The following is a 22,761-nucleotide window of genomic DNA, read 5'->3' as shown; positions in this document are numbered from 1 at the left end:
TGTACCTTCTTGTGAAAGGGCAAATTGAAAAAGAGAAAGCCATTTTCAAGGGTTGGTTTCACCACCAAAGGAACTACCTGGTGACTGAGTATGCCTTCTCGGGCTCATGCCCTCAGATATGTAAATGTCTCGTGACTCATCATCTCACTCCATTACAGAACCAGCATTTCTACGGTCACCAGTGCATATATCCTGACACATTGGACACAGCAAGAAAGAAGCGTTGTGCAAATGGAGGTCCAAATCCCGACAAACTAATCCTCCTTGGAAATTTCAATCCAAGGTTGGAAAGGATGCAAACCACAAGAAAGGTGCACTTGTTTCTCCCAGAAAAAAGGACAAGGAAAGTAGAGAAGTCAGAGACCAGAAGTCCCAAGTCTTCTTTCAGTTTAGTTATTAAAATCATTTAGGTGTCCCTTCAACAAATTATAAGTACTCTCATTATTTCAGTGCACAATAAACAGAGCCCAGTGTGAAGATATTTCCTCAGCCCATCAACACTGCAGGAGAGCAGAAAAATTTAATAAAGTCAATGCACCATTAGACTTGCCTGTCTCAATCGTTTCACTGATAGTTTAAAACATCCATAAATATTGTCGAGCGTCTGCTGGTGTGCCACAGGGATCTGGAACTAAGTTATATTGTTCAAAGTGATTTTTAGCTACCATCAACCTCTTTTGTACTGATGTTTTTAGATTCCAAGAGGCCATAGCCTTTGAGCCAGTGGTTCTCAAACTTTTTCTTTCCACTCACTTACCACTTTAAGCAATCCTTATACCACTTTAAGCAATGCTCTGTGATTAGAAAGGGGTAAAACACAGGATTCTGTTGACACCGTGGTTAAGTGAAAAAAACACACAAATGCTGGAGAAACTTAGCAGGTCAAACAGTGCCTTTATGTAGCAAAGGTGAAGATACATCACCAGCTTTTCGGGCTGGAGCCCTTCATCAAGGTGTGGGGGAACATGAGAGAGGTCCAAACAAAAGGGCGAAGGGAGGGGGGAGTGGTGACGGTGGGAGATGATTGGTGGAGAGGGGGGAAGAAACATCGCGGGGGGGAGGAGTCTAGGCTAGGTGGAGAGACAAAGGAAGTAGGAACCAAAATAACTAGTTTTTTTTTGGCGGGGAGGGGGGAAAAGCAAGCTGATTAGTGGGCCACTCTGCATTTCAAGTTCAGTCATTACTAAGCCAGACTTCTCTCCCATTACTGCGCTACTATTGCCTGGCTTACAAGCAGGGAAGGCTGGAATCCAGCCTTTTACCTTTTCAGTTAGAGCTGAGCTAACTGAATGGGGCCATCACTTTCCAGTGACTTCCAGCTTGGGTTCAATTTGGCCATCCACTTTCTCCGGGTTTCCTTTTTTCTTTTCAGTGATCGTCTAGGAAAGAGCCCTGTGTTCAGCAGATAAACGCCACAAAGAATAGCATTTCCAACCATGGCACTGCATCCATAAACTTCCCATGCGCATCTGAAAATGGGCGAGTTTTCCAACAGTTTGCACAATAATGGCCCCTTTTCTTAAAAGAACTTCCAATTATTTTGACTGACACAAATCCAGTGTACTCAAAGAGGTTTAATGATTACTTAGAGGTCTAATCTATAAATTGTACAATCCAGTGATTCACTGATCATCAATAATGCTCTGTATCCTCATAGATCCTATAAATGTGGCTAATTGAAATTACTTCACAGTGTCTGTTTAAGTTCTAATATGTTTGCTTATGGTCGATACAAATCTGCAACTGGCAACTCACTGAAAGTCTCCCAAAGTTTAACTAACAAGGGAGGAAACGGATCATTCCAAATTATCCTTTTCATCAACTAATCCTGTGAGATGTATGAAAAATATACAGTGAATAATTTTATGCATTATTCAAAAATGTCCAATCAATGCAGCGAGAAGCTAAAAGTTCAGCACGTCATCATTGCATCCCAACAAATTTGGGATTTTCACACGGGCTTATTGGAAGCTGCTTGCCAATATTTTGCTGACTGTGAAGTTAGAAGCTGTGATGATTGCTCACCAAGAGACAAAGTCAAGACAAAGCCCGGAGAACAACTGGCAGGTTAGAGGATGTCGGAAGTCCTCCTCCACTGATGGATTAGCGCGTCAGCACTTCAGACTTTGACGTGCAGGTAATAACTCGAGAGGCCGAGACTGAGTCCCTGATTCTCAATGGACAAGGACCTCATCCTGTGCCGTGACCCGGGCTTTCTGGGGAAGCGTCAAGTGGTTCTCAACCTTTTACTTTCCATTCACATACCACTTTAAGCAATCCCTGTGCCATCGGGATTTTTCATACATCTCACAGGATTGGTTGATGAAAAGGATAATTTGGAATGATCCGTTTCCTCCCTTGTAGTTAAACTTTGGGAGACTTTCAGTGAGTTACCAGTTGCAGATTTGTATCGACCATAAGCAAACATATTAGAACTTAAGTAAGGGATTGGTTAAAGTGGTATGTAGGTGGAGAGAAAATGTTTGAAACCACTGTTTTAATCGTCCCTCATTGACTCGTTATGTGCACGGTTTCATGACTCCAAAGGAAATGGGCCAATGACAATTTTTCTCAACCAAATTTTTTCAGTAACAATTGGGTTTAGAACAGTTATTCTCAACCTTCCCCTCCCACTCACATCCCACCTTAAGCAATCCCTTGCTAATCACAGAACACCCGATGGCCTAGGGATTAAAGTGGTGTGTGAGTGGAAAGAAAAAGGTTGAGAACCACTGTGTTAGAGGCTTGATACAAGGTCAAAAGTGGGAGGCACCCCAGGTACAGTCACAGGACGGTGCGGAACCAGGTAATCAGGAATACAGCAGTTCACTGCAGACATCCTTTAATGCTTTGGTTTATCTCAATACTATTAACTGTTATTAAGTGTATTAGTCTTTCAATTTCAGATTAAACATTTTCAATTTAGTTTAGTTTCATTTTTTAATTTAGGTATACAGTACGATAACAAGCCCTTCTATCTCACAATAGTGTGACAAGCCCTTCTGCTTCACGATCCCCAAATAGACTCCTGTGACCAATGAAGCCCTTCTTGCAAATAAAAAAACAGAATGCTGTAGCTGTAGCTGAATATGTGAAATTAAGCCAAAAATTGAAGGGGTGAAGGCAGCATCTGTGGAGAGAAAATAAAAGCAGAGTTGAAGTTTTTTGGTTAATAACCTTTCTTTTGAAATGGAGCGGTGAGAAAACCATTCCATGCTCTAAGTCACAGAGTGGGAGGGGCAGGGTGGAGACAAGTTTATCCCGCATCACATTGCTTCAGGACCATCTGACCAAGAGAAAGGAAGATGAGTGAGAAATGTAGGAAAAAGTACTGGAACCACAAGATCCACAATACGGCAATCTGGCCTCCACTGCTGTATGCGGCAGTGAATTCCACAGATCTACGACCCTCTGACTAAAGAGGTTCTTCCTCATCTCTGTTTTAAATGGATAACTAATTTTAAGACTGTGACCACTTGTCCTTGATTCACCCACCAAGGGAAACATCTACATTTACTCTGTCAAAACCTTTCAAAATTCTAAATGTTTCTATGAGATCCCCTCTCATTCTTCTTTACTCCAATGAATACAATCCAACAGCTGCCAAATGTTTCTCAAACGTTAGCCCATGCATTCTAGGAAGCATCCAAGTAAATCTCCTCAACACCCTCTCCAACAACATCGCATCCTTTCTAAGAAAGGGGGCCCAAAACTATACACAGTACTCTAAATGAAGTTTCACCAGTGCCCCATAGAGCCTCATCAACACCTCTTTATTCTTATACACTATTCCTCTTGAAATGAAATCCAATATAGCATTTGCTTTCTTTACTACCAATCCCACCTGGTCATTAACTTTTAGGTTTCCCTGCACAAGGACGCCCAGGTCCCTTGCACCTACCGAGGTTTGAATTTTCACGGTAACAATCCCTTCCAGCCCACGATCCTATATGCTGCACAAAATACACCAACTAATCTAAATTTTTGAAGGGTGGGAGGTACCGGAGCACCTGGTGGTATCCCCCACAGACGTGGGGAGAATGTACAAACTCCTTACTGACAGAGAAAAATTCGGGCCCTGGCCCCAGTTGTTTGCGCTATAATAATGTTGCTCTAACCGCGCCACCCCTTTGCTAGAGCTGGAGTAAAGTGAAGACTGACTCCTCAGGTCAGTATATTCAGGAGCCCCCTGCCACTCAGTCTCTCCTTGAATATTATATTGATCGTCCTTCGGTTCGAAGAAGACACATGATTGTGCAATTCATCTGTGGACATGAAGATGACTTTGCAGTCCCAGTCTGGAAGCAGAGTCTAGCACAATGGGGGCACTGGAAGCCCGTTTTTGGTAATAACTGTGGCTGCTATTTTGTGATACCGTTCACGGTTTTCCATCAGTTTTTGGCAGCCCCTGTCTTCAAAGCTGGTGTAGGCTTCATCGCACAGGGCTCGCCAATAGGTTCTGTCAGTAGTTGGAGTTTCTCGTTCTCTGGAAGTCATAGTAGTGTAGGGTTTCCTTCACAGTGACTTTTGAGGTCTCCAGTTTACTATAGAGCAGCTGGAGAGGCATAGGTTGGTTGCCCATTCTGTCCCATCCACTGCATCTGGGCTCTAATGATCAGAGACTCAATGCTATGAATTTCGTGTGGCACAAGACCTCCAATTTGAAGATATGGTCTTTCCAACTGATGGCAAGGATGGAGCAGAGGGTGTGCATGTGAAATTTCTCCAGTTGCTTGATGTGGCATTGGTACAGAGTCCAGGTCTCACGTCCATATGGGAGAGAAGGAATAAGCACTGTACACTTTCAGCTCTGTGGAGATGTGGGCATTGTGTTGATTGAGCTCTCTGGTATGCAGCCTCCTCCTTGAATAGAGTGGGAGGTTAGTCATGCCCAACCTGCCCATCATGATCCCGTACTCCTCTTGTACATTCATGCTGTAGTAAACAAAGGCTGGTTTGGGATAAATTGATTCTGCAGCTGGCCAGCAGTTCTCTTCAGAATCACTGCAATTCAACTAAGCCATCGTTTTTAGGCGCGTAAATTGAATGTTAGCAAAGTAGAATATTTTAAGGCAATGGTCCATTAGGAATTGCACTGCAATCTTTCTGGTATGTTTTGCAGGTTGGAGAGATTATTGCCAGGCTGCTACAATTGTTGTGCCAGTTATCCATGGGTGAGATCCATGCATGTTGTGCTATGTGAGCTAAATCAGGAACAAAGTAGGGGAACAGATGGGAAACATATCCAAAGCCAGATCACTTAAATTTTAAATGAGTATGGGTATGAACAGATTCATTGGTGGCACTTACTATAAGATTCTAATCATATTCAGTCTAATCGTTTGCTGATTTCTCCTTGGATAACGTAGACATTAAATACCTTCGTGCAGTAACCTTTCATATTCATATAGATTCTCTTTATGTACATTTCTGATAACACTGGACAACAATTGTTTTTCAAAAGGCTTGCTTCCTGAAAACAAATTGGGGATTATGATAGATTACTTCAAGCTGATAGAACCATAGAGCCATAAAATATTACAGCACAGAAACCGGCTCCTTCGACCCTTCTAGTCTGTGCCAAATAATTTTTTTTTTGCACCTATTCCCTCGCCCTCCGTTCCTCTCCCATCCATGTATCTGTCCAAATTCTTCTTAAATGTTAAAACTGAACCTGCATTCACCACCTCAGCTGCCAGCTCATTCCACACTCCCACCCTTCATGTTCCCCCTAAATGTTTCCCCTTTCAATCTTAACCTATTTCCTCTGGTTTGCATCTCACCTGCCCTCAGTGGAAAGAGTTGACCTACATTTACTCTGTCTATCCCCCTCAAAATTTTAAATACCTCCATCAAATCTCCCCTCATTCTTCTACGCTCCAGGGAATAAAGTCCTAATCTGTTTAACCCAGGGTCAGCACCAGAACAAGTCTTAGCGAGGGGCATTAGGGTAACCATTAGGGCACAATTTGACTTTTGAAAACTTGCTCAGCAGGGGTGGGGGTGGGTGCAGCCTGCCATGAACCTCCTCTGTGCACCACCGTCCCTCTCCCTCCAATGTAACAGACAAATGCGCTGCTTATATTGCAGACTAATGATGCTAGGCTGTGGGGGGCGGTGGGGGGGGATGGCTGCGAGCAGGTGGGAGGATGCAATACCTCATTTGGCGCCGACTCTGGTTTGACCGTTCCCTGTAACTCAGTTCCTGAAGTCCGGGCAACATCCTAGTAAATCTTTTCTACATTCTTATCTTATCTTTCCTGTCGTTAGGTGACCAAACTCCACACAATCCTCCTTATTTGGCATTACCAATGTCTTGTACAACTTTACCATAACATCCCAACTCCTATACTCAATACTTTGATTTATGAAATATGCCAAAAGCTCTCTTTACATCCCTAGTCACCTGTGACACCACTTTCAGGGAATTATGAATCTGTATTCCCAGATTTCTCTGTTCCATGACTCTCCTCAGTGTTCTACCATTTACTGTGTATGTCCTTTCTTGGTTTGTCCTTCCAAAATGCAACATCTCACACTTGTCTGCTTTAAATTCCATCTGCCATTTTTAAGCCCATTTTTCCATTGGTCCAGATCCTTCAGTAAGCTTTGAAAACCTTTTTCCCTATCCACAGCGCTTTCTATCTTAGTGTCATCTGCAAATATGCTGTATCAATTTACACATTATCTACCAGCTCATTGATATAGATGACAAATAACAATGGTCCTCTCACCAATCCCTGAGGCACACCATTAGTCTGAGAAGCAATCATCCATCACTACTCTCTGGCTTCTCCCATCCAGCCAGTTTTGAATCCAGTTCACTACTTCACCAGGAATACGTAGCATCTGAACCTTCCTGTCTGAGCTCCCATGTAGGACCTTGTCAAAGGCCTTACTAAAGTCCATGTAGGCAACATCAACAGCCTTGCCTTCGTCAGCTTTCCTGGTAACCTCCTTGAAAAACTCTATAAGCTTGGTTAAACATGACCTACCAGACACAAAACCATGTTGACTATCCGTAATCAGTTTCTGGATAACCAAATAATTGTATATCTGATCTCTTAGAACACCTTCCAATAATTTACCTACTACTGACATCAGGCTCACCTGCCACTAATTTCCAGGGTTATTTTTGGAACCTTTTTAAAATAATGGAATAACGTGAGCTCCTGTCCAATCCATTGGCATCACACCTGTGGCTAAGGAGATTTTAAATATTTCTGCTAGACCCCCTTCATTTTCTATACTAGCCTCCCTCAAGGTCCAAGGGAACATCGTTGTCAGGCCCTAAAGATTTATTCACCTTTATTTTCTTTAAGACAGCAAGCACTTTCTCCTCTTTAATCTGTATAGGTTCTATGACCTCACTGCTTATTTTCCTTACTTACCACAACTCTGTGCCCATTTTCTGAGTGAATGGTGATTTTAAAAAATAATTTAAGATCTCCTCTATCTCTTTTGGCTCCTTACAAAGCCGACCACTCTCATCTTCAAGGGGACCAATTTTGTCCCTTACTATCCTTCTGCTCTTAATATACCTGTAGAAACCCTTAGAATTTTCCTTTACATTAACTGCTATAGCAACCTCATGTCTTCTTTTAACCTTTCAGATCTCTTTCTTGGGGTTTTTCTTGCATTTTTACACTCCTCAAGTACTGCATTTTTTTCCATGTTGTCTATATCTGTTATACACCCCTCTCTTCTTTGGAACCAGATCCCCAATAAAGGCCTGCTAACCTTGCCTTTAATCCTGACAGGAACATGCAAACTCTGTATTCTCAAAGTTCCACAATTTGAAGGTCCTCCACTTACCTCATACAGCCTTGCCTGAAAACAGCATCCCAATCCACGCATTCTAGATCCTTTCTCATTTTCTCCAAATTGGCCTTTCTCCATTTTAGAATCTCAACCTGAAGCCCAGTCCTATCCTTCTCCACAATTAACTTGAAACTAATGGCATTATGATCCCTGGACCCAAAATGTTCAACTACACATTCTTATGTCACCTGTCCTGTCTCGTTCCCTAATAGGAGATCCAGTATTGCACCCTCTCTAATTGGTACCTCTTTATATTGATTTAGAAAACTTTCCTGCACACATTTGATGAACTCCAAGCCATCCAGCCCTTTTACAGTATGGGAGTCCCAGTCAATCTGTGAAAAATTAAAATCCCTTACTATCACACCTTATGTTTCCTGCAGCTGTCTGTTTTCTCTCTACAGATTTGCTCCTCGAATTATCGTTGACTATTGTGTGGTCTGTAATACAACCCCATGAGTGTGGTCATACCTTTTCTGTTCCTCAGTTCCACCCATATAGCCTCAGAAGATGTGCCCTCTGGTTTGTCTTACCTGAGCACAGCTGTGATATTTTCCCTGACAATCAATACCACTGCTCCCCCTTTCATCCCCACTCCCCCCCCCACCTCCATTCTATGGCATCTTAAGCAAAAGAAGCCCGGAACATTGAGTTTCCAGTCCTGCCCCTCCTGTAACCAAGTCTCACTAATGGCCACAATGTCATAATTTCACGGGCCAATCCACACTCTAAGCTTGTCTGTTTTTTGTACAATACTCCTTGTATTGAAATAGATGCACCTGAGAATGTTTCCGCCATGTTCAACCTTTTGACCTAACAATTTTAACATCACCTTTGTTGCTCCTCCACTCCTCCATGTTCTGGCCCTCTGGTTCCCTCCCCCCTCCGCAAATCTAGTTCAAACCCCCAGGAGCATCACTAGCAAACCTTCCCGCAAGGATATTAATCCCCCTCCAGTTCAGATGCAAACTGTCCCTTTGGAACAGGTCCCAACAGGACCTCTGGAATGATCCAGAAACCTGAAGCCCTTCCTCCTGCACCATGTCTTCAGTCACGTGTTAAGCTGAATTATCCTCCTATTTCTAACCTCACTAGCATATGACACGGGTAGCAATCCTGACATCACAACCCTATATATTCTGTCCTTAAACCTAGTGCTAACTCCCTGAATTCTACCTGCAGAACCTCCTTATCCTTCCTACCCATGTAATTGGTCCCTATATGGACTTCGACTTTTGGCTGCTCACCCACCCTCCTGAGAATGCCATGAACTCGATCTGAGACCTTGGAACCAGGGGGGGCAACACACCATCCGGGATGCTCAATCTCTTTCACAGAACCTCTTATCTGTTCCCCCTAACTATGGAATCCCCTATCTCCACAGTTCACCTCTTCTCCTCCCTTCCCGTCTTAGCCACAAGACCAGACTCCAAGCCAGAGACATGATAATTTCAGATTTGTTGTATCACATACAAAGTTGGAGCAACATTAAATTAAGTTGAATTTTGCATGTTTAATTGCATAATGACGCTGACACATTGCGTCAGATCAACTGACCTAAAAATGTTTTTCAGCTGATTTGTACTCAGCATCTGATGCCTCTCGTGTCAGTGTCCAACAATAGTTGGCCAGCATTGATGGATTCTAGTTGTCCTGATACTGCTCTTCTATGGTTGACATATCCTGGTGAAACCTTTCATCATTTACATCAGAGACTTCACCAAGATCAGTAGGGAAGACGTCCAAGTGTGAATGCAGGAAATTAATTTTTTAATGACCTGTAACACTTCATAGTAATGTATGTTTAGACTTAAAATGTGACAAGAAATCACATCTAAAACAAAAGTAAATATAAAAATGTGAAAGTTCCATTATTTTCGCATAATACTACATTTCGAATGTAACATACATGAAATTCTGTAACTTTGTCTACCGTAAGGAAGACGGAGAGTTGCCACTTTGTCCAGCTTCCCTCACAGAAATGAGGCCCCCACAAGGGATGAACTCATAACCACTGGTTTACAAGACCAGTGCTCTACCACTGAGCTATTTAGTAGTTTTCATGATCAGCAGACCAAATTCCATAAAATACACCCAGAAGGGTTCAGGAAGCAAAAGCTTTGTGGCCCAGTGTAATCAACCACAATATAACCAATCCATTATTTCTAGGCCTCCCAATTCAATGCTGGCAAGGTAAATATCTTAAGGCAATGATCCTTTTGGAATCATACCACAATATTTCTGGTATGTTTGAAGGTTGGAGAGATTATTGCCAGGCTGTAACAATTGCCATACCAGTTATCCATGGGTGAGATAAATGCATGTTGCACTGTGTGAGCAAAGTCAGGGAACAGATATCAAACATATCCAAAGCCAGATCATTTAATTTTTAAATGAATATGGGTGCGAATGGATTCATTTGCAGCACTTACTATAAGATTCTAATCACATTCAGTCTAACCCAGTGGTTCTCAACCTTTTTCTTTCCACTCACATACCACTTTAAGTAACCCCTATAGGTGCTCTGTGATCAGTAAGGGATTGCTTGTGGGTGGAAAAAAAAGGCTGAAAACCACTGTTTCAATCGTCCCCCATTGACTCGTTATGTGCAGGGTTTCAGAACTCCAAAGGAATTGGGCCAATGACAATTTTGCTCAAACAAAATATTTCTGTAACAATTGGGTCTAGAGCAGTGATTCTCAACCTTCTCTTCCCACTTACATACCACCTTAAGCCATCCCTTACTAATCACAGAGCACCGATGGCATAGGGATGACTTAAAGTGGGATGTGAGTGGAAAGGAAAAAGGTGGAGAACCTCTGCTCTAAACCTTTGCTGATTTATGATTTAAGATTTATTTAATGTCGTGTAATAAAACCAAAATGGTAATATTACACAAAATTTCCTTTAGTCTACTGTAAGACAGACAAAGATTCACTGTCAGCAGAAATTGCCTGGCAACCCTTATAAGAGAAAGAGAGTGTTCCCCTGAGTCAATGAGTGTCCATGAATTCACCTCCACCCTCCGCAGCCACAAGGTCAAAGCCATCGAGAACCCGAGCTTTAGACCTCAGCATCCTTGGCACCCTCTCGCCTCTTGGTTCCGAAATCTGGTTATCCTTTTGCCAGTCTCCAGCAATCCACAGCCTGGTGCAAGTCCCTTAACCTGCAGTTGCCAGCAGCCCACAGCCTGCGTGGATTCCTTGCCTGGGTATTCTTCAGCCTCAGAGACTACTTGCTGGTCCTCCGCTGTGGTTGTCATCCTGTGGATCATCTGTCCTGCTTTTCTTTCTCATGGGGTGGGGGGGGGGGGGGTGACCCTGCACGAGTTCTCTGCTTCCCTGGAGTTTGCAACCCCTCGAGGTTGTTGCTGAACGTAGGCACTGCCATCTTGGGCCAAGACCCCACGGTCGCAGGATTTTAAATCGCCATCCGCTGCTGTTTTAAAAGCCATATTAGGAACAGCCAGAAGACATTCATAAAGAATATTGGTGAGCCAGATTCCACACCTCATTTTTCAGGCAGGAAATTATTAAGGGTGGATTTCTGCTCTGGTTTATCCTTTCACCCAGGTTCATTGTCAGGACATCAGCAAGTCCCATTCAACTGAATGTGGTCTAAAGGAGCAAACACAGTCGGACTGGGCAGTTGGACCCCGACGTGAATCACACCTTGCGAGCTGCAGCAGTCCTGGCCGTGCTGACATTTTCTGCTTGGATAATGTAGACATTCAATGCCTTCATGTAAAAATTGCTCATGTTCATACAGATTCTCTTTAAGTACCTTTCTGATCATGGTGAAAAAGCTGCATTGCTGAACGATATCCCAAAAGCCTCTGCCACCTTTACAGCTGATGACTCATTCTGACCACAAAACTATCCAAATGCACCTTAGCCACATCCTCCCCTGCCCCTTCTGCTTCCCAGGTCTGAGCTACATCTACATTTGGCTCCTCCCACAAGCTCATTTTCCAGCCAGGAAACGATTTAGAGTGGATTTCTGCTCTGGTCTACCCTTTCACCCAGGTTGCTCGTGCGGACACCACCAATACCAATTAAAAGGAGGAAACACAGGATTCTGCACGTGGAATGTTCTTTCCATTACTAGAAATTTCATCTAACATTGGACTTCTACTGGCAACCAAAAGTCTGTTTCAAAAGGCAGGCCTACCTAACAGATTCAGGCATTCAGAAAATTATCTGTTATTTGCAAGCTCTGTGATGTAATTTAGATTGTTTCCCAAGGTGCAAAGCATCCTATGTTGGATCCCTGTTATACCCACTCCCTGATGTGTCCTTCCATTGATGTTATACCTAGAGGGGGACTAGTTTGGTTTTGCTCATCTTATACTTTTAAGATAGCTCTCCACAATTTTAGGTTTTATTGGCAGGAAGGATTGTTTATTTGTGTTCAAACAACATATCCTCCTTTCAAACAAAATTAGTGGCAACCCTTCCGATTCTGACAACATGAATAAAGTGCTGGCAGAAATAAAGAAAAACAGTCCAAAGCAGGAGAGGGGAGAGCATAAATAAGGCAAATGCTGCCAAGCTACTGATGGCTGAAATGCGTTTTTAAAGGATGGATATTCAAGGCCATTAAACTTTTAACAAATCGACTGGATAAAATTTTCTTTGCTTCTTTTTCCATGTTCAACCCAAATTCCCAAAACACAAATCCATCACTAAGCAAATTTTGTTGAAATTTAAATCATGTTAAGGTTAAGCATTTTGAAGTCTGTTGTTCGGCACTTACCCCATGTATTGGGTAGGATATCCAACCCAGTTCCCCTTGTACTGTCTTAGAATCCAGGAGATTAACTGTGGAAACAAATGACAACCAATAAAGGAAGAAGCTCCACATTTGTTCATCATTATGATTGAAATGATTGGTTCATGAGAGATAATGAAGGTCATTCATTTCCAAATGAATTACATCACATCTGAGAGCTGATTTTTCATCTTCCCAGTGGGGTCAGCATTTTAACTGAAGCTAAGACTCTGGAATACAGTCACATTGAGAGATTTTGAGTTTGCGTTTTCCTTGTACTCCAGAGTTTTACAATGTTCAAAATGAAAAGAGAAGCTGTGCTCCAAGATTTTCTTAGCATTTAATCGCTCGAATCTTAAGATTGACTTTTGAACGTGCTTGTCAGATTTTAATTGTTCTCTTGTTTAAAATTATAAGTTACAGTTGAATCCTGATAAATACACCATTAATTTATCAAGAAAGGATGGGCTTGATGTAGGAAGAGAGTTACATATTGTGCCAATTAAGCAAAATAATTTCTGATCAGCTTGAGACTAAGGATTTTGAAACATAAGCATCAGATACTGGGGCAACTATCAATGCAGAAGAGGGGTAAAGTATATCATTTAATAATGTTTACAACAATATAACAGTACAGTAGAATGAACTTTCATTGACGATAAGAAAAATATAGTAATGATTTAAAATCTTACTACTTCCCTTGAAGGTCCAACAATCTTTTACAATCAAGGGATTACTTTTAAGATTCAGTCAATGTTGTTACATAGTCCAACATAAAACAACTAAATAACTGGTGCCATCAACATTGAGACTGGGCCTACTTATTGGGTTTGAGCTCGAAGGACCATTTCAGCTGCCTCTGATGCACTCAGCAGGACTTGACTCTTCACTGTATTGCTTATGTAGTTCCCCATCCAAGTTCACCTTGGACTTGAGTTTGTTTAACTGAATCGTCACAGGCAGCATAACGAGAATGTGAACCACACAAAATGAGTGATAGGCCTAACCATCAAACTTAAAATTACAAAACAACTTCGGCCCTGTCTAGTTGTCGGACGCCCAAAATAGGATCAGCTCATTCCGTTCTCCACTGAAGAGCAGGTGATGACTGTGTCACAGCTTACATCTTTCACTGGGTTTGAATCTATTGGGGAAAAGAACAAGGGCCACAGATTTGCCTTGGGTGAAACAACTCATTGGGAAATATTAATGGCAGATAGTCTACCTGCCAGTGATCATTTGGTCTGCCTTTTCAGACACAGGAGTGCATACACCAATTTGTGCTTGTGATCAGAGTAAGATGGCTGCTGCCGTTGGTCTAGTTCACATTTAATCCAGCAACTTGAGGTGAGTGGATATGAAATACTTGACATCACCAGTATTGTCCTGGTGCATCTCCACCCAATTGAACAGCCACAGTGAAGTCTCTGAACGGTTAGCCCTTTAATCTGCATTTTTTTCATTAAATTCTGACACTTTAGCAAACCTTTATTCAAATCAGCCCTAGTCTCATGTTAATCAGCATCTCCAGAACAGATTGGAACATCTGTTCACAGGATTTTCCGCAGTTCTAGTCATCAGACGGTGATAAAAAAATTTGTGAAACAGAAAGACATACGTTCATTTAGGGAACTGAAACGTTGGACGGCAACTCTATGATTAAAGGTAAAAGTGCATCCCCTGGGTTGGCAATAAAAGTCATGAATTACTCAAGTACAGGACTAAGTGTTCTTTGAAAGCAAAAGAAGCTGAGATTAAATAACAGTCTTTAATTCCTCCGCAGCCATAGAGAATCTGCTAAATGTAAACATTAAATGACTCGATCAGTGTAGCATAACCCAGCTTTGTATCCAGTGGCGTCTGTAAGGAGTTTGTACGTTCTCCCTGTGTCTGTGTGGGATTCCTCCGGGTGCTCTGATTTCCTCCCATTTGGGTGCAATTGAGCAGCAAGGGCTTGTGGGCCAGAAAGGCCTGTTACCGTGCTGTATGTCTGCATTTATATATGTATGCCTAAGCAGCTGTTGTACTGAGAACAGTGTCAGGCCAAGCGCTCAGTTGGGGGGGGGGGGGGGGGCAAGAAAAAACATTACAAAGTCTGCCTCAAAGCGTCCTTCAAAGGCCTGGATGTCGACATCAACACGTGGGAGACACTTGGCGCCCTCGACCGTCCAGCTTAAGATCACCGTGCTGCTGAAGTCAGGCACATGATCGAGGCACAACAAAAGCGTGCCGTGCGCAAGGTCCGAGCAGCATCCACTGCCACGACAGCACCCACCCACTTGTGTGCCTCATGTGGGCGAGCCTTCAGGGCCTGGATTGGCCTCACCAGTCACCTTGGGACCCACAGCCACCAATCTTCCATTGGACTTTGAAGCCATCCATGGTCATCTTCGACTACGTATGTAAAAATCTATACTAACAATGATACCGATGTGCTAATAGAATCGGTAACAAATAACCTTATCATAGTGATGGGGAGGCAGATGGATGGAAGGGAACGGGATTAAAAAGCTGACAGCAAAAAGCTGCAAGATTGACAAATATAGTAAACTGCAGATTCCAACATCCATCACACATCAAATGGCATTTTTTTGGATACTTGGCTAAGTTTTTATACAAAGTATTAAAGTTTAATGCATAACAGTGTGTGGGGTCAGTGGCTGATTAAATTCTTGATGGGCTGGGGAGTGATGTAAGGTGGTATGTCAAATGTGCAAGCGGAAGTCCACTAGATTTTAATTCATAGTTTTAATTTGTCAATATCCCAACCAAGATCTATTAGAAGCAAGCGAGTGCAGTTGTGACTGCCAAACCATCAATGACAGGCAATTTAGTGGCTGCAGGATGGTTTGGAAGGGAGCACAAGGCAGGAAAAATCTCTTTGACCCCAGAAAGGAAGTTTAAAACAGGAAACCATTTATCCAGATAAATGCATTCCAAGCTCTTAAAGGGGAGGAAGCTGGGACAAACGTTTTCCAATCATCTTTGACTGCAGGAATGCTACCAGAACACAAGAAGACGCCTCTTGGAGAATCATTGTTTGACAAGGAAGAAATCAATACACTGACTGAGCAAGTGTGGACCAACCAGCCTAACAAATACGGCACCATTAGCGTTGAACAGTTTTGTGAAAGACAGTGGCGACGTACAGGTTAATCAAGTATAGCAAGCCATAAATTTAAGGGAATGATACTGAGTTTATTTGTACAATGTGCATATGCACCAAAATTCGTACTTGCTGCAGCCAAACAGGTACTTCAAAAGAAAAAAAACACTGCAATAGCATATCGCAAATTGAAATAAAAAGAGATAATAAATAGAAAAGTTCGATAGTTCATATATAGTAAAGCCAGCGCACACTTTTTTTTTTGCAGAGATATTAAACAGGTTCAATGGGAAGAGGACATTTTATGTAATTTTAGCAACTGTTTGGCAAAGATTCCATCCAACAGATGCCTCAAGAGAAGTGAAACACTTTTTTTTTAATCTGAGAGAAAATGGCAAACTGATTTAAAAGTTGTAGCAATTAGAGAAAGCAAATGCAATATTGAGGGGTGCTGCACTGACAAGGTGCTAAAATGAGACTCTCCCCAGCCCTGGGGAACGCAACATTATCTATTTTGCTTTGGATATATATCTATATTTCTCAACTAACAAACATCCCAAATAAAAATGAGAAATGAACTATCATTGATAATATTTTTATAGAGACTTACTCCCTGCAGAATGGCTGCAATATTTCCCGACTTTTGAAAGTACTTTTACTTGTTCCGGAGGAATGTGATAATCCAGCCAGATGAAATGATTTTCATTATTCACAAATACATGAAGTTTCAGCCCAAATAAATCATGAGAGAAATCAGTATAGTCAGTTTTGGAATAACAATAGGGGGCTGTTTCATATTCAGGCATCAAGTGATCCCTGAATACGGTATCCAGGCGCATGAATAATAATAATTGTGGGAAGGAGGTATTTATGCACTGATGGAGAGATTTACACTTCGCAGCCTGTGCCCATGTGTCCTTTGCGAGCAGCACAGTAAATCAAATGTGGTTTATTTGAAATCACACAACCAAAACAATTCATCTAAGTGCAGTTCACTGTATTTTCCTCTGCAGGATCACAAAAGTATTGAGATATATGAACCGCCTTGAGGATAAATTACCATCAATTGACAAACTATTACGAGTGTGCTATTACTGAAAGGATAGACAAATAGATGCGGATATAAGGGACCCCTCCAGGGAGTTGTAAAAGAAGCTTGACATCAGAATGGCTACCAAAAGGCTCCAGGAAGCTATCACTTTAAAATCATTGTTAATGATTGAAATTCATTCTGTGCACCACCATTTTTACTTGTTTGTAGTTTTCTTCTTTCTGCAAACGAATAACATGTGAATTGTGAGTGTTTATCGGTGCTGGGCATAGATAAAATGACTTGTATGGACAACAAAAATCTAAGTATGTTTGGCAATGCTAGTTATAGTACAAGAATAATTAATATAATAACAAAATAGCTAACTTTAAATGCATCAATGCAAAATGAGCTGTGGCATTCAATCGGAGTTGAGTTCAGAAAGACAATCTTGTGCTCATGCTGCTTTACATTAACTTTAACTTCGGGGAAAACTCAACTGCATCAGAACACTAGTGGAGCGACGTGGAGCTTTTAACCGGTCCTGGCAGAAGCTGCCCCTATCAATTTTATATGGAGCATTGTAGCATGGAGTCATCGAGTCATACAAAGTGGAAACTGGCCCTATTGCCCAAATTGCACATGTCGATCAAAATATCCCACCCACGTAATCACACCTAACCTGGCAATGAATTCTGTGCATCTATCAATCTGTGCAAAGACTTGTATTTTGCACATCCCTTTAAAAATGTTCCTCCTCTTTGCCTCTTTGGCATAAGATTCTGATCTTCCACCTAAATTGTGCATTCCATACTTGCATACACTTATATCAAGTCTCCCTTCAGCCTCCATCGTTCTGTGGTCTGTGTGTAAGATGTACTGTGGTCTGTGTGTAGGGTGCACTGTGTGTCTGTGTGTAGGGTGTACTGTGGTCTGTGTGTAAGATGTACTGTGTGTCTGTGTGTAGGGTGTACTGTGGTCTGTGTGTAAGATGTACTGTGGTCTGTGTGTAGGGTGCACTGTGTGTCTGTGTGTAGGGTGTACTGTGGTCTGTGTGTAAGATGTACTGTGGTCTGTGTGTAGGGTGCACTGTGGTCTGTGTGTAGGGTGTACTGTGGTCTGTGTGTAAGATGTACTGTGGTCTGTGTGTAGGGTGCACTGTGGTCTGTGTGTAAGATGTACTGTGGTCTGTGTGTAGGGTGCACTGTGTGTCTGTGTGTAGGGTGTACTGTGGTCTGTGTGTAAGATGTACTGTGGTTTGTGTGTAGACACAGACACAGTACATCTTACACACAGACCACAGTGCACCCTACACACAGACACACAGTGCACCCTACACACAGACCACAGTACATCTTACACACAGACCACAGTACACCCTACACACAGACACACAGTGCACCCTACACACAGACCACAGTACATCTTACACACAGACCACAGTACACCCTACACACAGACACACAGTGCACCCTACACACAGACCACAGTACACCCTACACACAGACACACAGTGCACCCTACACACAGACCACAGTACATCTTACACACAGACCACAGTACACCCTACACACAGACACACAGTGCACCCTACACACAGACCACAGTACATCTTACACACAGACCACAGTACACCCTACACACAGACAAACAGTCCACCCTACACACAGACCACAGTACATCTTACACATAGACCACAGTACACCCTACACACAGACACACAGTGCACCCTACACACAGACCACAGTACATCTTACACACAGACCACAGTACACCCTACACACAGACACACAGTGCACCCTACACACAGACCACAGTACATCTTACACACAGACCACAGTACACCCTACACACAGACACACAGTGCACCCTACACACAGACCACAGTACATCTTACACACAGACCACAGTACACCCTACACACAGACAAACAGTCCACCCTACACACAGACCACAGTACATCTTACACACAGACCACAGTACACCCTACACACAGACACACAGTGCACCCTACACACAGACCACAGTACATCTTACACACAGACCACAGTGCACCCTACACACAGACACACAGTGCACCCTACACACAGACCACAGTACATCTTACACACAGACCACAGTACACCCTACACACAGACACACAGTGCACCCTACACACAGACCACAGTACATCTTACACACAGACCACAGTACACCCTACACACAGACAAACAGTCCACCCTACACACAGACCACAGTACATCTTACACATAGACCACAGTACACCCTACACACAGACACACAGTGCACCCTACACACAGACCACAGTACATCTTACACACAGACCACAGTACACCCTACACACAGACACACAGTGCACCCTACACACAGACCACAGTACATCTTACACACAGACCACAGTACACCCTACACACAGACACACAGTGCACCCTACACACAGACCACAGTACATCTTACACACAGACCACAGTACACCCTACACACAGACATACAGTGCACCCTACACACAGACCACAGTACATCTTACACACAGACCACAGTACACCCTACACACTGACACACAGTGCACCCTACACACAGACCACAGTACATCTTACACACAGACCACAGTACACCCTACACACAGACACACAGTGCACCCTACACACAGACCACAGTACATCTTACACACAGACCACAGTACACCCTACACACAGACACACAGTGCACCCTACACACAGACCACAGTACATCTTACACACAGACCACAGTACACCCTACACACAGACCACAGTACATCTTACACACAGACCACAGTACACCCTACACACAGACACACAGTGCACCCTACACACAGAAACACAGTGCATCCTACACACAGACATACAGTGCACCCTACACACAGACATACAGTGCATCCTAAATACAGACCACAGTACATCCTACTCACAGACCATAGTACACCCTACACACAGAAACACAGTACACCATACAAACAGACACACAGTGCATCCTACACACAGACACACAGTGCACCCTACACACAGATCACAGTGCACCTTACACACAGACCACAGTGCACCCTACACACAAACAACATATATACATAGCAATCTGAAATAGAGATATATAAAAATAATTTATAGGTTTCTATAATTGTTCAACAGTCTCACTGCCTACAGGATTTCCTAGCCTGACAGTCCTGTTTTTGTTTTCTTCTATACCTCTTCCTTGAAGGGTCTGTCTCAAAGATACTGTGGGCTGGATGGTAAGGGTCCTCGATGATTCTCTGAGCCTTCTCTAAGCTCCGCTCCCTTTAGAAAAGAGACCCCAGATATCTCAGCGGTTTTAATCACCCTCTGTGCTGACCTCCCATCTTTGCAGCTACCCTAACACATTATGTTGCAGGCAGTCAAGTCATTCTCTATTGTTAGGACGGTGGCTGGTACTCTTGCCATCCTCAACCTTCTGCTGTGCCTAACTAATAAGGAGATATTGTGGGTCTTTCAAATGGACACCAAGGAACATTGTGCTCCCCACTCTGTCTCTACAGTGGGGAGTGATCCTTCATCCTCCTGAAGTCCACATTAATTTCCTTTGGCTTGTTCCCGTTGAGTCTTAAGTTGTCACTTTTGCACCACTGTATAAGCCTACCAACTTCCTCTCTGCTAGCCGACTCATCATCGTTGCTGACTGTGTCATCCACAAACGATGATAATGGCCTCTCATCATCCTGGGCACAACCTCTTCTAACCACATATAACCGTTTACAGTGTGGAAACAGGCCGTGTCCGCCCTTCGAGTCCGTGCCGGTTCACTTGAACAACTCCACTAGCTCCCCCCCCCCACTCTCCGCCCATAACACTCCAACCCCCTCACATCCAACCTTTCTTAAATGACAGAAGGGACCCTGTCGCGACTATTTCTTTTGGAAGATCATTCCATTCTGCCACCACTCGATGAGTGAAAAAAGTATTCTCTGTCTTCTCACTGCTACCTTCAGGCAGAAGGTATAGCAATGTGAAAACCAGCACCACCGGGTTCAAGAGTAGTTTCTTTCCAACAACGACCTGATTTTTGAACTTCCCCTTGGCACACAAATTACGGACTGCTCCAACACCATTAAAGGACTGTCTGCATGATGGCATCACTTTTTGCTTTGCGCTGGTATTACTGTAAATATTTATTATCTATCTCATGTATTTATTGTCTCTTTTAATTCAATCAGTTTACTATTAATAATTTATCTTTGCAAATACTGTACCTGTTCAGCTCCAGCAAGAAAGAATTTTAGTGGCATGTATATCACAATAAAGTCATTATAACCATGCAATCAAAACCATTCATTTATTTTAAGACCTCTGTCAAGTCACCTTTCAAGAGGAAAGGGCTCAGTCTGTTCATCCTGCTTCCATTCCTACGTTTCTGCTCAGCTGCTCTAAACTTCAAACATTTCCACATTGAAGCCAGGAGCATGTTGTTATCTGACAAGGCTGAATTATATGGAATATCTGATGTGCAGCACGTTCTATAGCTCAAAATGCAAGCTCACGAATCTTTTTATCTCATAAATAAGCAGTTGATGTTTTCTGCTCGGGTCTGGAATGTGTTACACAAAAAGAGCAAATGGATGTCACCACCACATGGCTTGCACAAGAAGTAAATCTTCAAACACAATGGAGTACCAGTGAGGTGGGGTTAAAATGTAATCTCCCAGGTTTTGTCAAGCCATCCGATCTCTTCACTTACTGCTGTCAGAAGCACAATGTAAATGTATTACAGACAGAAATACAATAACTCAGAACATTTTGGAAAGTTTTAGCCTAATTTCAGTGGAACTGCACAATAAAAATCTGAATTGATTTATGACTGTTTGCATTGAATCTTTGCTACACATGGATGTCTTCCTATTTTTCTATTCAATGACAGAGAAGTTTGACTATTGAATGCCCATTCTTATCCTAATTCCTTGGTTGCCATCAATATATCAATGTTCATGTAGAATCACATCTTAAAAACCCTTGATCAGAATCTTTCAAAGATAGTAAAGAAAGATTGTCAGAATATATTGTGCAAAAGACAGGCAGCGGTACAGCTTTCACTCAGTGGTGTGAATTGATAGGATAGAGCTGGCTCTACTCAACAAATGTGTTAATGCTGTGGTTACTACAGCCATCACTCACTCAGTCCACAGCTGCTATTGCTAATCTGCAGTCCTATCAGTTCTTAATTATCTGGCTGGCACTCAGCTCATTTCTGACAAACTCTTCACTCATTTCAATCTGTGCATGTAATATGGGTTATCTCACGCGCGTGTGTGTGTGTGTGTGTGTGTGTGTGTGTGTGTGTGTGTGTGTGTGTGTGTCCCAAGTTCAACATACTTGTGTTTAAGGCAAGAGTGATAAATAAATCACTCAATATAAGTGTTATTACAGTGCATTTTACTCCAAAGCTGTAGAGTCATGTGATGTGGCAGTCATTGTTAAGTGATTAGGAGGAAAAACCCAACACCCAACCCCAACCCACCAATTTTCCCCTGCAGCCGCTGCAACCGTGTCTGCCTGTCCCGCATCGGACTTGTCAGCCACAAACGAGCCTGCAGCTGACGTGGACTTTTACCCCCTCCATAAATCTTCGTCCGCGAAGCCAAGCCAAAGAAGAGTAATATGTATACAGCATTTTCTCTATTGTTAATGTACACTTTAAATCTAAAAAAATCCTAACAATTAAGAAAAGTGGAGAATAACGCTTATTGTAAAATTGCGGAGTCGACTCAGAAAGCCATTTATGGATATTGATTAGTGGGTACAAAGGAAAGGTAAATGACAAATGGAAAACATCAAAAATATATAGCTTGATCCATTAATCTAAATACATGGGCAGAAATAAATCAGCCCAATAAAAAAATAATTGGGCGTCAGAAAGAAAAAAGTATTGAATATTATGTGAAAGATTGCTTTGAAATCTGAGGAAACTGCTATTTTGAATGTATTTTTCCTTTTGATATTATTTACAGTGTTCCATGCTTAATTTAATCATGTTTCTTTTGCAGGGG

At 42.5% G+C, this 22,761-nt stretch overlaps 1 protein-coding gene across 3 annotated transcripts in view; it reads right to left on the bottom strand.

The window, feature by feature from the left end:
• The window catches only part of epha3 (eph receptor A3), a 234,218-nt gene that overhangs the window by 202,916 nt on the left and 8,541 nt on the right, over positions 1 to 22,761 (bottom strand). For all 3 annotated transcript variants that reach the window (XM_069888746.1, XM_069888747.1, XM_069888748.1), the window contains exon 2: positions 12,577 to 12,641. In XM_069888746.1, coding sequence (XP_069744847.1) covers positions 12,577 to 12,641 — 65 coding nt within the window. The remainder of the gene's footprint in view (positions 1 to 12,576; positions 12,642 to 22,761) is intronic.

This window comes from Narcine bancroftii, chromosome 7 (assembly GCF_036971445.1).
Source record: "Narcine bancroftii isolate sNarBan1 chromosome 7, sNarBan1.hap1, whole genome shotgun sequence".
Classification (NCBI taxonomy): Eukaryota; Metazoa; Chordata; class Chondrichthyes; order Torpediniformes; family Narcinidae; genus Narcine; species Narcine bancroftii.
The sequence above is the reverse complement of the archived record's forward strand: the minus strand, read 5'-3'. Positions and strand labels throughout refer to the sequence as shown.